Source organism: Simochromis diagramma, unplaced genomic scaffold (assembly GCF_900408965.1).
Source record: "Simochromis diagramma unplaced genomic scaffold, fSimDia1.1 OVJJ01000565.1, whole genome shotgun sequence".
NCBI classification, from domain to species: domain Eukaryota; kingdom Metazoa; phylum Chordata; class Actinopteri; order Cichliformes; family Cichlidae; genus Simochromis; species Simochromis diagramma.
In genome coordinates this window covers 2,510,537-2,525,760 of record NW_024387304.1, presented here as the reverse complement: position 1 = coordinate 2,525,760, position 15,224 = coordinate 2,510,537, and the positions used below count along the sequence as shown (strand labels likewise).

The following is a 15,224-nucleotide window of genomic DNA, read 5'->3' as shown; positions in this document are numbered from 1 at the left end:
CAGTGAAGTTCTTGACAAAAATAAGTTGCAAACACATTCAGAATTTGAGTGTGGCTACATGTCATGAATAGTTGCCGATTTGGATGCAGGTCACGTGGAAGCCAGGACAGGGAGGTGTTCGCAGAGAAAAGCGGTGACAGTAACCTGAGAATACGGTGTCAGACACAAACAAAGAGATAGGATCAGCTCTACAGAAGAGATGGGTGGCCCTGAAAAGGACCTTTGTTGCCGTTGTTGTTGTCGTCAGTGCAGTAAGCTTAACCACCAAAGCCGTACAGAGTGCGGCCCTGTCTCTTGAGAGCGTACACCACATCCATGGCGGTGACGGTCTTTCTCTTGGCGTGCTCGGTGTAGGTGACGGCGTCGCGGATGACGTTCTCCAGAAACACCTTCAACACGCCACGGGTCTCCTCGTAGATCAGACCAGAAATACGCTTCACACCACCACGGCGAGCCAGGCGGCGGATAGCTGGCTTAGTGATGCCCTGGATGTTATCACGGAGCACCTTACGGTGACGCTTTGCGCCTCCTTTGCCGAGTCCTTTACCTCCCTTTCTTTTTTTTCTTTTTTTTTTTAAATCATTTATTTAAATATCAAAATTCACAATTACAAATACACAAATACAAGCACCATGCACAAATTATTCACATCTTATTTTACATATTACAATATAAAAGCTCCCACGGCAAATCATTTCCTAATTTCATATCTCTAGTTTTTCTTCTTCTCAGCTCAGTGACAATGTTTTTACATACGGTGAAACTACTTATCATTTTTTGTTCTATAACACCTTTAGCTCTTGTTTTCCATATGTGGACATTTATAATACACATCACCAGCCAAAACAATCTTCTTTTATTTCACTCATCTTTTCTTTAAACAAACCATATCTTACTGATTTATATTATTTTCAATATTAAAACCTAGTTTTTCCATCCTCCTTCTTATTTCAACCGTCCTGTAACACGATATCAATAGATGATCAAGAGTTTCGTCTTCGTCACAGCTCCATAGGGCATTTCTTAGTAGTAACGAAGCAACTCCACAGAACCACAGCTCTTACTGGGAGACGTCCGACAGAGATAAGCCACACTGTATCTCTCATGTTCTCGGATATTACTTTGTCATATATGTTTTTAACTATTTTCTGATTTTCTTCTTTTTCCACAGCCTTATATTGTATCATACCTTCATTTTTTTTTTTAAATTGATTTTATTATATATCTGTTTTGAATTTAATTGTAAAAGATTTAAGTCATCCAATTTCCACTGATCCACAAGATCCCCAAACACAAGTTTAAAGTATGGCACTCCCATTCGGGCTCTCCCTTTCATTTTTTTCCACAAAGATTCCTTCCCTTGGATCCAGTGGGTGCTCCGCTCAAATGCGCTATATACATTTTTTAGAAAAGGAATCATCAAAATAATGCTAAGATCTGGCGCTCCTAATCCTCCATTTTCTTTTCCTTTATACATTAATTTCCTCTGTGTTACTTCGCGGTTTGTCCCCCAAATCAATTTGGTACACAATTTACTTAATTTAATAACAGTTTTGTGAGGAGGGGGAAAGACAGTAGCCAGAAACAACAACTTTGAGACTACGTGTGTTTTCACAATATTCACACGCGCTTTATAGTTTGTATTTTTATTGTCCCATTTAGCTACTTCGTTTTCTATTTCACTCTCTTTCTTTTTCCAATTCAAAAGACATGGATCATTTTTAGTAATCCAAATACCTAAAATCTTCATCTCCTTGTTAGTTTTTAAATCAATTACAGGTTCTTTTAAGTTTTGTCCAAACCAAACTCCTTCGGTCTTTTCCTGGTTTAGCTTAGCACCAGAAGCTTGTTCGTATTTTGTTAGCAAATCTTTAAGTATTGATAGCTCCTTTTGATCTTTAATAATTACAGAGACATCGTCCGCATAAGCAAGGGCAGTCACCTTATAGGTGTCATTTAGGATGTATCCAGTAAAACGGCTATCACTATTGATCGTTTTAAGTAACGGATTTATTGCTAGAACATATAGGGCTGCGCTTAAAGGACATCCTTGTTTCACTCCACATTCGACATGGAAGGGTTCGGTCAGTCTTCCGTTTACTTTAATCTGGACAAGGGATTTTTTATATAATACTTTAATCATGGAGATGAAGGTTTCAGGCATATTATACGCTTTCATTACTTCCCACAAATAAGAGTGGGAGATGTAATCAAAGGCTTTCCTTTGGTCGAGACTTAAAATAAAAAATTCTGTATCTTTTCTACTGTAAATTATTTCACGCAGAGTACATAAGTTATCCCACATCAGACGACCTCTTATTGCACACGTTTGCTCTTTTTCTATAATTTTATCTAATACCTCTTCAAACCTATTCATAATTATTTTAGCAAATATTTTGTAATCAACATTCATTATTGTCAATTGTCTATAATTATTTATATTATCTCTTTCCCCTTTCTTATATAGCAAACACATTAATCCATTATAAAAGGAGTCACCAAACGTTCCCTCATGCATGCCTTCATTAAAAAACATTGGCTAAAAATTCGGATATTTCATTCACAACTATTTTATAAAATTCGGACGGAAGCCCATCTAAACCAGGGGTTTTGTTATGTTTAACTGACTGATCGCACATTCTACCTCCTCTTTAGTAATATTTCCTAAAAGTGAGGTATATTGGATGGAGTCCAGAGGCTCTATTTTACTTAACAGATATTTTACTGCACTTGTTTTTGTAGATAACGGAGAGAACATATGGGCACAATAGCCTTCTGATAACTCGCCTTTTATCTACTTCTTTTACAAAGGAGTTTCCTCCCTCATCTCTTATAGAAGAAATGAAATCATTATTACGTTTCTTTTGGTTAGCACCAATCATATAATCTTTATTACCATTTATATCACCTCCCATTGTTTTTTGTATGTTAAATAATATTTCATTATTTACTTTTTCAATACTAACTCTAAGTTCTTCAATCTGGTTCTCTTCATCCTCTTTTCTAAATTTTTTATTCTTCAACAATATGTATTGATTTACTTGTTCGTTATACTTATATTTTTTGCATAATTTATTTCTCTACATTTAAATTTAAAAAATTTTCGCATCCGTTCTTTCAGTATCTCCCACAATTGTATATCAGATGTTGTGAGTTTTTTTAAGTTGCAAAACTTTCACATTTCTGCCTTTAATTCCAAAACTAGTGCCCCGTCACTTAGACAGCTCGTATTTAATTTCCAATAAGTGGAAGGGGGGTCAGTGCCACACAAAATCGTAGCTCTGACTACCTTATGATCAGAGAAATCAGTTACGAAATCATTATATCTTAAACTACAATCTCGGAAGATATATAAATCCTATCTATTCTAGTTTTAGAGGATGAGTCAAACCTTGTAAAATGAATTGTCTGAGGGTTTAAGATCCTATATAAATCCCTAAGAGATGCGTCATTACATATTTGTGTAAGTAGTTTGCCTTCCCTGGACTCTTTGAAAATCGTACTAGCAATCCTATCATTCTCTTCCGTAACCATATTAAAATCCCCACATAAAACAGTATTAAACCCACATTCCAAACAAATGTCTCATTTTCTTTAGTAATTGCATTTTCTTTGTTCTTTCTGGTGCGGTATACACATTAATTAACCGAAATTTTTGACCACCATAATGGCAATCAACAAGTAAAAGCCGTCCTGTATTATATCTCTTTTCTTTATGATGTTCACATGAGTGTTTTTGAAGAAAAAGCCCACACCGTCTGCACTATCTTCCCCTATTGAGACTACTGAGTGGCTTGGACCCCATAATTTAATCAGTTCTTCAATATCTTCCTTGGTTTTCAGTCTTAATTCTTGTAGACATAGTATATCATAGTCCAGTTTTTGCAGAAAAAGCACTTCTTCTTTCTTAGTCTTTCTGATTGTAACCCTCTACATTCCATGTTATTATTTTAAGAGTACTCATATTTATGTAGTAAGAAGGTTATTCAGTAGAGGGAGGGAACATTGTAGATTCAAACATTACCTTGCGGAGGGCTGGATCGATCGTCTTTTCTCTTATCTCTGCCATAAGACTCCATCGAGACACTTCTTTTCCTTCCTCCTGACGTTATTTCATTGACTAATTCCTCCATCGCAGGATGCTGTTTGTTAAGAAAGATCCCTATTTGTGGATCCACATCATCTTGTCCTGCAGGGTCATCCGTAGGAGAAATCTCCACAGGAGTCGAAATGGGTGATTCTTCACTATCACTTGCACTTAGGTAGCTTTCTGACGAATATTCTTCCTCGCTTTTCCGTCGCTCGTCATCGCTCTCACATTCCACATCAGAGGTCTGTGAGAAGGATTGCTCTTCAGGTTCCTCTCCACCTCCAACTGCCATTTCTTCGGGTAGTCTTGAAAGCGTCAAATCCTCCTTTATGTTGTTATTGTATGTCTGCGGCTCCGTTACTCCCGGAAGATTTGTTGTGTTACAACTGCCTGGTTCTTGTCCTGAGGCAGCATCTGAGACAGCCAATGGATTTATCAAGGACACATTTCCATGTGTGGGCCTTTCCTGTAGCGGGGCTGGATTGGAAGCTACTGACAGCGCTGAGGTGGTTGGAAAGTTCGTGCGAAAAGCACTCGTGGAGGGCTGCTGGGAAGCTTTAGTCATATTTGCAAATGATTTGGGACATTTAAAGAAAGTGTGTCCTTTCGCACCACAGAGGGAGCACTCACTTTCGTTTTGGCAAATGTTAGCCTTGTGGCCCAACTCACCACATTTCCAGCATCTGATAGTGGGGCATTCTCTCGCCTGATGGTCTGGACCTTGGCAGATAAAGCACCTCGCCGATTGGCCAGGATAAATAATCCTGCCATTGTAGGGGCCCAACGAGATGGAATTAGGGATGGAGATTATATGCCCAACTTCATCTCTACGCATCCGAACTTTGTATTTTCGGACTCCATACCAGAATCCGAATTTATCTACTGGCTTGACTGGGGGTTGAAGAATCTCACAGTACCTTTTAAGATACAGCTCGATGTCTTGGTCTGGAATCCTTCCAGTCCAGAATTTAACAACAAGAGTCACTACCTCTACCTGGACAGAAGACTCCACTTGCCAGTCTTTCCATTTCGGATGTGAAGCGTTGGAAAAAGAAATCTCCAAGAAGCGACGTAAGGGCGCCTCTTGGGTGAAACACAGCTCAAAATCCCGTTTATTGGGCAGAGCAATGAAAGAGTATATGTCCTGCACATTCAGCCAAGATGTTTGCAATAACAGCTCTTCAGCAACATAATCACGGGTCGGGGGATCCCCGTCTCCGATGTACTTGAGTCTCACCCATAAATTGCTGAAGTTTGAAGCAAACGGTAATGGGGCATACGGGGGCATGGTTACAAAACTAATAACCCTTGCCGCCCTTGCCTCGTCCACTCATGGTTAAAGTTTCTTCTCTGAACGAACAAAGTCGAATTACACCTTCGTTTTTTTCCCTTTCCTCTTCCACTCATTTTGGCTGTTCAGAAACGAATGTGAGGGGTTGCCGCCAGTGGATTTGCGAGCGGTCTGCTTGGTTCTTGCCATTCTTTCTCTCTTTGCCTTTCCTGCGTTTAAAACAGAAAATGCAACAAGCGGAGGAGACTCGCCGCTCTTAAAGTGTGTGACTGGCTGTGACGCGGTGCCGCTGCGGCTCGTGATTGGTGAGGGGCTCCACGTGGTGCTCAGCACCGCTCAGAGTAGCACCGCCCCGCCTAGGTGTGTGCTGCTCATTGGAGGAAGGTGCTTTGAAAAGGCGCGCTGCCGCGAGCCTGTCTGCGAATCACTGTCAGGAATCTGCGTATCAGAGAAGACACAGCTAAATACTTGAGAAATCTGGATCCAAATTCAGCGTACTATGATCCAAAGACGCGAGCAATGAGAGAGAACCCGTACTCCAACACTGGCAAGAACCCTGATGAAGTGGGGTACGCTGGAGACAACTTTGTTCGCTACAGTGGAACCACAATTTCCATGGCTCAACACAATTGTTTGCATTAGGAGAAACCCAGGGCCTTTATAGGATCAGCTCTACAGAAGAGATGGGTGGCCCTGAAAAGGACCTTTGTTGCCGTCAGTGCAAGAAGCTTAACCACCAAAGCCGTACAGAGTGCGGCCCTGTCTCTTGAGAGCGTACACCACATCCATGGCGGTGACGGTCTTTCTCTTGGCGTGCTCGGTGTAGGTGACGGCGTCGCGGATGACGTTCTCCAGAAACACCTTCAACACGCCACGGGTCTCCTCGTAGATCAGACCAGAAATACGCTTCACACCACCACGGCGAGCCAGGCGGCGGATAGCTGGCGTAGTGATGCCCTGGATGTTATCACGAAGCACCTTACGGTGACGCTTTGCGCCTCCTTTGCAGAGTCCTTTACCTCCCTTTCTTTTTTTTTTAAACTTTATTTAAAGTATACAAAAGTACATATAAAATGTACACACACATACAATTACATATACAAAAGCCGTGATCACACACCACTCACCAAAGAAAACGAAAAAAGAAGGTCAAACAAGGAGGAAAATCGAGCATCTGAGTCCAAAAATCACTTTTAAAATTTACAATTTCAATACGTTCCAGGGGAAAACTTTCCTAAGTTTCAGGTCCATTGTTCGTCTTCTACGCAGATCTGCAATGATATGTTTACTCACCACATCACTACCTATCATTTTTTGTTCAAACACTCCTTTGGCACGGGTTTTCCAAATATGTGTGTTTATTACACACATTACTAACCAAAGAGTCTCCTTTTGTCATCACCCATTTTTTTCTTTAAACAAACCATATTTAACTGCTTTAATATTGACATCCACATCATAGCCAATCTCTGTCATCTTCTGCCTGATCTCAGTTGTCCTATAACAATCCAATAGTAGATGTTCTAGGGTCTCATCTTCATCACAGCCTGTCATAGGACATTTCATGGTGGTAACAAAACAACTCCATTGTACCACCGCCCTCACAGGGCGGTGGTACAATCTCGCCCGAGCGAGATGAGCCATACCACGTCTCTCATGCTTTCGGATAATAGTTGGTCTTGTATATTTTTTACTATTAAAGGATTTTCATCTTGATTTGCATACTTATATTGGATTACACCTTCGTTTTTGGATTCATTAATCTTTTTATAAATATTTTTCGTGTTCTCTTGGAGAATATTTAAACCATATTGTTCCCATTGACTAGATAAATCACCAAACATAAGTCTGTGGTATGGAACGCCCGCTCTGGCCCTGCCTCTTTTCTTTTGCCACAATTCCTCTTTCCCTCGAACCCACGGGGCACCCCGAGAAATTGCACTTTGAGTAATTTTTATAAAAGGAATTCGCAAGACAATCTCTAAGTCTGGGGCTCCCAAACCCCCGTGCTTCCTACTCTTGTACATAAATTTTCTCTTAGTCACTTCTCGATTGGATCCCCAGATAAATTTAATGCACATCTTACTTATTTTCATTACAGTTGTTCTCGGAGGAGGAAAAATTGCGGCAAGGAACAGAAGTTTTGAAATTATGTGTGTTTGTACAATATTAATACGTGTTTTATAATTTGTATCTTTATTCTCCCATTTCATAATTTCCATTTTAATTTCATTTTCTTTCTTATTCCAATTTAATAAACTAGAGTCAGTATTATCAATCCATATACCCAAAATTTTAATCTCCCTACATAGAGAGATCATCATTTTAGGTTGTCTGGTCTGAAGTCCAAGCCACACCCCTTCAGTTTTTTCTTGGTTAAGCTTAGCACCTGATGCCTGTTCGTAGTGGTGTAATATCTCCATAACTGAAGACAGTTCGTTTTGATTTCTAATTATCACCGACACGTCATCTGCATATGCCAAAGCTGCGATTTTATGGGATTTGTCAAGGACGTATCCCTTGATTCGTTTATCGTCATTGATCCTTTTCAGTAAGGGGTTAATTGCAAGGACATATAACGCAGCACTCAAAGGACATCCTTGTTTAACCCCGCACTCAGCACTAAAAGGGGATGAAAGCTTTCCATTTACCTTAACACGCATTAGGGACTTTTTATACATCAATTGAATAATGGAAATAAATTGGTCCGGGAAATTATAAGCTTTCATTACTTTCCATAAATAGCAGTGAGAAACAGAATCAAAAGCTCTCCTTTGGTCTAATCCTAAAATGCAAAGTTCTGAATCATTTCCACTATAAATAATTTCTCTTAACGTACTTAAATTATCCCACATCAATCGTCCCTTAATTGCGCATGTTTATTCCTTTTCAATGATAATATCTAATACATCCTCTAGTCTGGACATAATTATTTTAGCAAAAATCTTATAATCTACATTCATTATTGTCAGTTGCCTATAATTATTAATGTCTTCTCTATCACCTTTCTTATATAATAAACACATAACTCCTTCATAAAACGATTTACCCATTGTTTCTCTTTCTATTCCTTCATTAAAATACTGAGTTAATAATTCAGACAGTTCTTTACTCACAATTTTGTAAAATTCAGAGGGGAGTCCATCCAGACCAGGTGTTTTATCGGTACTAAGTTGATTAATTACTGACTCCACTTCCTCTCTTTTAATTTTTCCAATCAAAGTTTCATAAATGACAGAATCTAATGGTTCAACCTCACTCAAAAAATTGTTAATAACATCGCTGTTTGTAGCTATGGATGAAAACATCTCCGAACAATAGTCTCTAATTACTTGTCTTTTCCCCTCTTCTTTAAAAACTGACTTTCCATGTTTATCTTTAATTGAAACAATAAAATCATTTCGACTTTTCTTTTGATTATTAAGAATCATATAATCGCTGTTTCCGTGAAAGTCAGTACGTCACAACATATTAAATAAAACTTCTCTATTGACTCGATCAATGTCTTCTTTAAGAGACATCATTTGATTTTCCTCCTCCTCTTCCTTCTCCTTCTTATTTCTTAAATATATATATCTACTCACATCTTCATTATATTTTACATTCTTTGCATGATTTATTTCTCTCGCTTTAAATTTAAAAAGTTGACGCATACGTCGTTTAAGGAGCTCCCAAAGTTCTGAGAAAGAAGTAGTAAAAATCTTAAGATGTAATATTTTCTTAATTTCAGATTTAACTTCGGACACAAGCAACTCGTCTGCTAACAAGGATGTATTCAATTTCCAGTAGTTCAAAAATTCATGGGGGTGACACGAAACTGTTGCCATAACCACCATATGATCAGAAAAGTCTGTTAAAAGAGTGTCATATTTCAGACCTTGAACATTATGTGATATGTAGAATCTATCAATCCTTGTTTTAGTAAACGAATCGAATCTAGTGTAATGGACGGTATGTGGATGCAAGTGCCTGTATAAATCACGAAGTGCTGCTTCCTTACAAACTTTAACCAACAATTTGCCTTCTCGCAATTCTCTAAATTCAACCTTGGATATTCTATCAGTTGCTTCAGTAACGATGTTAAAATCTCCACATATAATTATATTAAAACCAATCTCTAATAAATACTTCAGTTTTTTCAGTAATTGTATCTTTTTCGTTCGTTCGGGTGCATTATAAACATTAATAATACGCAACCTTTGCCCGTAATAACAGCAATCAACAAGGAGAAGTCGTCCCGGTATTATGTCTCTTCTTTTGATTATATTCACCGTATCTTTTTTGAAGAAAATACCCACTCCGTCAGAGCTGTCTTCCCCTATCGATATTATTGAATGGGCAGTGTTCCACATTTTATTTAATTCACATACATCTACGTGTGTTTTTAATCTCATCTCTTGAAGGCACAAAATATCATAATCAAGTCTTTTTAAGAAATCAACCTTCCTTTTCCTGCTCTTGTCTGATTGGAGACCTCTGACATTAAATGTCATTATTTTGATGTTACTCATAGGTACACTAAAGGAGAAACCATCTCAGAAGTCTTACTCACGGAGGACTTGGTCTATTATCCTTCCGCTTATCTCTTCCAGCGCTAGAAGCAGAAACGCTCCTTTTTCTGCTTCCTCTCATATCCTCACTGACGAGCTCGTCGAGGGCCGGATGGCTTCCACTAAAGAAGGTCTTACGTTTAACTCTCGTTTCCCCCGGTAGCGAAGCAAGAGCCAGAGATGCCGCCTCGGAGAGAGAAAAGGATCCATGGTCCTCGCTATCTCCGTCGTCATCAGGTGTCTGCTCGCTGTCAATTTCTTCGTCGTCGCTATCGCTTTTATTCTCACCATCCGATGTCTCTATGATTAGGTTACCATCTAGCTCTTCATCACTCTCGTCACTTTTTTTACTTGACTGAGACGGTGGAAAAGGTGAGTCGTTTTGAACAGGACTAGACTGGTTATCCTGATCATCCACTTGTGGATTATCCAATCCAAGCGAAACTGGGGGTGACAGTGGGGCAGCCGTAGGAGGAAGGGGGGAGAGGGGGAGGAGAGGGAGGGGGCTCTCTCACCTGGTCATTCACGGGGGGATCAATAACTTGAGAAGGATCCACCAAGGAAGGGAAATCCATGGTGTCAGAAGGTCGAGGTTGTTGGGAAGATTTAAGTATATTTACGTAGGACTTGGGACATTTAAAGAAAGTGTGCCCTTTCGCACCACAGAGGGAGCACTCACTTTCGTTTTGGCAAATTTTAGCCTTGTGACCCAACTCACCACATTTCCAACATCTGATAGTGGGGCATTCTCTCGCCTGGTGGTCTGGACCTTGGCAGATAAAGCACCTCACCGATTGGCCGGGATAAATAATCCTGCCATTATAGGGGCCCAACGAGATGGAATTCGGGATAGAAATTAAGTGTCCAACTTCGTCTCTACGCATCCGAACTTTGTATTTTCGGACTCCATACCAGAGTCCGAATTTATCCACTGGCTTGACTGGGGGTTGAAGAATCTCGCAGTACCTTTTAAGATATAGCTCGATATCTTGGTCTGGAATCCTTCCAGTCCAGAACTTAACAACAAGAGTCACTACCTCTACCTGGACAGAAGACTCCACTTGCCAGTCTTTCCATTTCGGAAGTGATCCGTTGGAAAGAGAGATCTCTAGGAAGCGATGTAGAGGCGCCTCTTGGGTGAAACACAGCTCGAAATCCCGTTTATTGGGCAGAGTAATGAAAGAGTATATGTCCTGCACATTCAGCCATGATGTTTGCAAAATCAGCTCTTCAGCAACATAATCACGGGTCGGGGGGTCCCCGTCTCCGATGTACTTAAGTCTCACCCATAAATTGCTGAAGTTTGAAGCAAACGATACTGGGGCATACGGGGGCATGATTACATAACTAATAACCAACTACACCGCGGCCACTCATTTTGACAGGTTCTTTTCTTCGTAGTATCGAGACTAAGAGACTAAGAGACACTACATTTACTGCTCATCTAATACAAATGACCGTTCCAACAAATGAGGAAACGATCACACAGACCACTTCTTTGTTAGACGCGCGCCTGTTGTAGCACAATTCATAGATTTCCTCCAACGCAATGTCCGGCCCACTGTGCAGCTCAGCCAATGAGAGTCGAGGGCCTGCGCAGTGATATTAGCATACAGCTTGTATAAAGCGAGCTGCTCTCTGTCACACAGCTCATTCGTTGCTGCTGAGTACCGAAAGAGCAAAATGCCTGAACCCGCAAAGTCCGCGCCCAAGAAGGGCTCTAAGAAAGCCGTGACCAAGACCGCCGGCAAGGGCGGCAAGAAGAAGAGAAAGACCAGGAAGGAGAGCTACGCCATCTACGTGTACAAGGTGCTGAAGCAGGTCCACCCCGACACCGGGATCTCCTCCAAGGCCATGAGCATCATGAACTCGTTTGTCAACGACATCTTCGAGCGCATCGCTGCCGAGGCCTCTCGCCTGGCCCACTACAACAAACGCTCCACCATCACGTCCAGGGAGATCCAGACCGCAGTGCGCCTGCTGCTCCCCGGTGAGCTGGCCAAGCACGCCGTGTCTGAGGGCACCAAGGCCGTCACCAAGTACACCAGCTCCAAGTAAACTGATCCTGCTGTCAGTCAACCCAACGGCTCTTTTCAGAGCCACCCACTCTGTCCTGAAGAGCATACGAGCTACCTTCAAACGTGCAGTTACTATGTTGCCAACTACTGCAATCGTGGAAATGCTGCTTTGTCACTAGGTGCTATTGATCCGCTACATTGACCCAGACTCAGGAAGTGTCTTGTGTGTGTGTGTGTGTGTTATGGAACGATGACAAAGTAACTACAAATACAACATTAATGCCACTTTATGTTTGACAGTCTTTCAGTGCATTTCAATGGCTCCCCTGTGGGCGGTGCCTCCGCTGCATTTCCTGCAGGACTGAGAGGAGGAGAGCCACCTCTGTCCCCAAAGCCACTCTGCTTTTTAACTCCAGCCCTTAAGACCATTTCTCACACCTGTAAACGTAAACTACTTACGCTCTGTTTGTGCTGCCGACACTTTATTCACTTTTAGTCACCAAGTTATTTATTCACCTATTCAGTCACTTTAATTTTAAAACTGTGTATATGCTGTGTATTTATTATCTCATTCTTATTGCCTGTTTATGCCCTGTCCTTGTCTTCAACGTCATGCTGCTCCATTGTATCTTAATTGCCCCTTGGGGATAAGGGGTAATATTATAATATTGTTTTTTTTTTTGTTGTTTTTTTTGTACATATTCTAAATTCCAAATATATTCAATACAGAGAAAATTCCAAAAAAAAAACAAAAAACCATCCAGCTTTTCTAGCGATGCTCAAAGAGGAATTTCCGTCAAAGCTATCTTCAATCTAATTCATAATTTGTTGGCTCCGTAGCCACCTTTCTATATGCCTTTAGATAGTCCAACTATTGTAGCAAGTGCTGTGAATAAGATATATCTATCTGCTTGTGGATGTGTGTATTCACGTGTTCATTCGCTGTTGTTGTTTATAGTAGAGTCTGTAGCTGGAAGGAAACGGACTGATGCAGACTAAGAGATCAGGGCCAAAGTGTGGAAGCGAGCTGATTATTATTGATTATTTTATTAAACCATGTAACTTGGATGGATTCGATGCCTGCGTGACCACAGTGCACACGTCTGCTGTTGCTCACAGTGGTCCAAGTGTCCGCTCATGGAATTTGTGTGTTCGCTCAGACACATGAAAAATTAGAGGGAACATTAGTCATGAGCCACGTCGTGTCTGTTTCCACGAGCTTAGGATCTGCTTTTAATGTAAATAAAAATGGATTTTATTATAAAAAGAAATGCAGTTACGTTTCTCATGTTTCCTGTAAAGACTGAATTTGAAAGGTTTGAAAGTATTTAAATGTCTCCTGTTGAAGTGAAACACCTTTTTTATTGTTGTTCTACATTTTATGGACATGCAGCTTCAAAACAATGCGTTAACATTAACTTTTACAAAATACTGTACAGTTTCTCCCGCACTTCTTTCCAAAACACAAAACTTGAGTGAATGTGGGATTTTATATTTTACTGAGGCAGCTGCTCTAGTAGAGTCCTTGGGGAGAGTTTAGGGGAATCTGCCGGGACTGAAAAGGTCACTGTCCCAAGAAGGAAGCCATGGGATCATCTGGCCTGCTGCGTTTCATGCGGAAGGCCTCCATCTCCTCCTCAGTGGGCGCCTTTACTTCAAACAAGCTGTTGTACGGCCTCTTCCTCTCATCCAGCTGCATTAGCATCTCCACCTGCTTCACCCGCTTGTCCTCTGCTTCTAGAGCCTTCTTCAGCTTTTCCTTCTTCTTCTCCTCATCCTCCGAATCACTGCTGTCGGAGTCGCGCTTCTTGTTCTTCTTCTTCTCTTTCATCTTATCTTGATGCATTTCTAGCAGAGTCTTGGGCTGTTCCTCCTCCTGTGGCTCAGTTATTGCCTCTTCAAATGGAGTGCACTCTGAGTTGTTAATTCCAATTCCAGCTGATCCTGTGCAGTAATTCTGTTTGACCATGGAGTGGCAACACTTGTACCCCCAGAAGCCATCTTTCCAGTAGGAACCCCAAATACAAATGTGGTTGTTGATGAGCACGTCCTCCTCATATTTGGAGCGAGCGACAGCCTTTTCGAGTCCTTTCAGCACAGCGCCGTGACGCGAATACTCCACGTAGTCCTCCGTCTGGGCCAACAGCAACTCCCGCGGTGGGTGCATCCAAATGCTCCTGGCCTCCATACTTCTCGAGGATGCTCTCCCTCTGTTCTTCTTTGAAGTCCTCCTTCTTGACCTTGAAGGAACGATGCAGCAGCTCTAGTTTGGTGGGGTCAGCCTGCAGATGCACCTCGGAGCCTTTCTCATAAACCTCCCAGGTAAACAATTGTGTTTGAGCCATGGAAATTGTGGCTCCACTGTAGCGAACAAAGTTGTCTCCAGCGTACCCCACTTCATCAGGGTTCTTGCCAGTGTTGGAGTACGGGTTCTCTCTCATTGCTCGCGTCTTTGGATCATAGTACGCTGAATTGGATCCAGATTTCTCAAGTATTTAGCTGTGTCTTCTCTGATACGCAGATTCCTGACAGTGATTCGTCTCTTGGAGTCAAAGTTCTGACCGGGCATGTCGATGTCATCTGCATATTTGTCTTCATCCTCATCTTTACTGTCATGTTCCCGCTCAGTCTGGTCCAGTTTTCCCGAGGCCAACTCATCCTGAAGTTTCTGTGCTTTCAGTGTCCTCTTGGCCAGATCTACTTTGGCGTACTCTTCAACAATGCACTGATGTTCCTCGGGGTCGTAGCCATTCCAGCGATCACGCTTTCCATCATAGTCCATGGTGAGCTCTCCATTGCAGAGTACTGCTTCTCATTCTTACTCTGTGGTCTTTGATGCTTTAGTGTGGGCCTTTTTGATGGGTCGATGTACCACGGCACTGATGAAATGTACTGTGGGATGTGGGGGTTTATGTCCTTTCCCTCCTCGTCCACCTCAGCTGGAGCGGTTCCCAGCTTTCTCTGCTCCTCCAGCTCCTCTTCTTCCTCCAATCCTCTCTGGTCATCTTCTCGGTTTTGCCACGCCCACTCATTTTGAACCTTCTCTTCGCAGTGTTAACACTCAAGGAAAGGTGGCCCGATCGGCGCCGAGCTGGCTTTTATTTACGCAGAGCGCGGGCGGCTTCGTCACACACCAATCGCAGACAGGTTCGCGGCAGCGCGCCTTTTCAAAGCACCTTCCTCCAATGAGCAGCACACACTTAGGCGGGGCGGGGCTCCCTCATCACGTGGAGCCCCTCACCAATCACGAGCCGCAGCGGCACCGCGTCACAGCC

The 15,224-nt window shown here is 41.8% G+C and overlaps 5 protein-coding genes and 1 pseudogene across 6 annotated transcripts in view; 1 reads left to right on the top strand and 5 right to left on the bottom strand.

Annotated features, from left to right (window-relative positions):
• zgc:163040 (uncharacterized protein LOC100038789 homolog) overlaps positions 1-5,588 on the bottom strand; it is a 21,899-nt gene extending 16,311 nt beyond the window's left edge. Inside the window, 2 exon segments of the mRNA XM_040004294.1 lie at positions 277-551; positions 5,480-5,588. Coding sequence (XP_039860228.1) covers positions 277-551; positions 5,480-5,497 — 293 coding nt within the window. The 5' untranslated portion in view covers positions 5,498-5,588.
• LOC120716681 (histone H1-like) overlaps positions 1-11,606 on the bottom strand; it is a 16,430-nt gene extending 4,824 nt beyond the window's left edge. The window contains exons 1-2 of the mRNA XM_040004260.1: positions 11,603-11,606; positions 887-891 (exon numbers count right to left, since the gene is read on the bottom strand). The gene's annotated coding sequence lies outside the window, so the exon portion shown is untranslated. The remainder of the gene's footprint in view (positions 1-886; positions 892-11,602) is intronic.
• LOC120716693 (histone H2B-like) overlaps positions 1-11,606 on the bottom strand; it is a 12,697-nt gene extending 1,091 nt beyond the window's left edge. The window contains 2 exon segments of the mRNA XM_040004274.1: positions 6,647-6,652; positions 11,603-11,606. The gene's annotated coding sequence lies outside the window, so the exon portion shown is untranslated.
• LOC120716697 (histone H2B 1/2-like) overlaps positions 1-12,039 on the top strand; it is a 15,917-nt gene extending 3,878 nt beyond the window's left edge. Inside the window, exons 1-2 of one of the 2 annotated variants that reach the window (XM_040004287.1) lie at positions 4,353-4,357; positions 11,609-12,039. In XM_040004287.1, the coding sequence (XP_039860221.1) occupies positions 11,615-11,989 (375 nt within the window). In that variant the 5' untranslated portion in view covers positions 4,353-4,357; positions 11,609-11,614 and the 3' untranslated portion in view covers positions 11,990-12,039. Of the gene's footprint in view, positions 1-4,352; positions 4,358-11,608 lie in introns of those variants that run through there. The other variant, XM_040004288.1, reaches the window with a different exon arrangement.
• LOC120716641 (histone H4-like) lies at positions 6,085-11,607 on the bottom strand (the record flags this gene model as incomplete). Its single annotated transcript, XM_040004207.1, has 3 exons — positions 6,085-6,408; positions 6,647-6,652; positions 11,603-11,607. Coding segments are annotated over 3 exons (309 nt in total), but the record flags the coding sequence as incomplete, so codon positions are not given.
• Positions 12,040-13,446: 1,407 nt separating the features above from the next.
• Positions 13,447-14,954, bottom strand: LOC120716677 (annotated as a pseudogene).
• Positions 14,955-15,224: the final 270 nt, after the last annotated feature.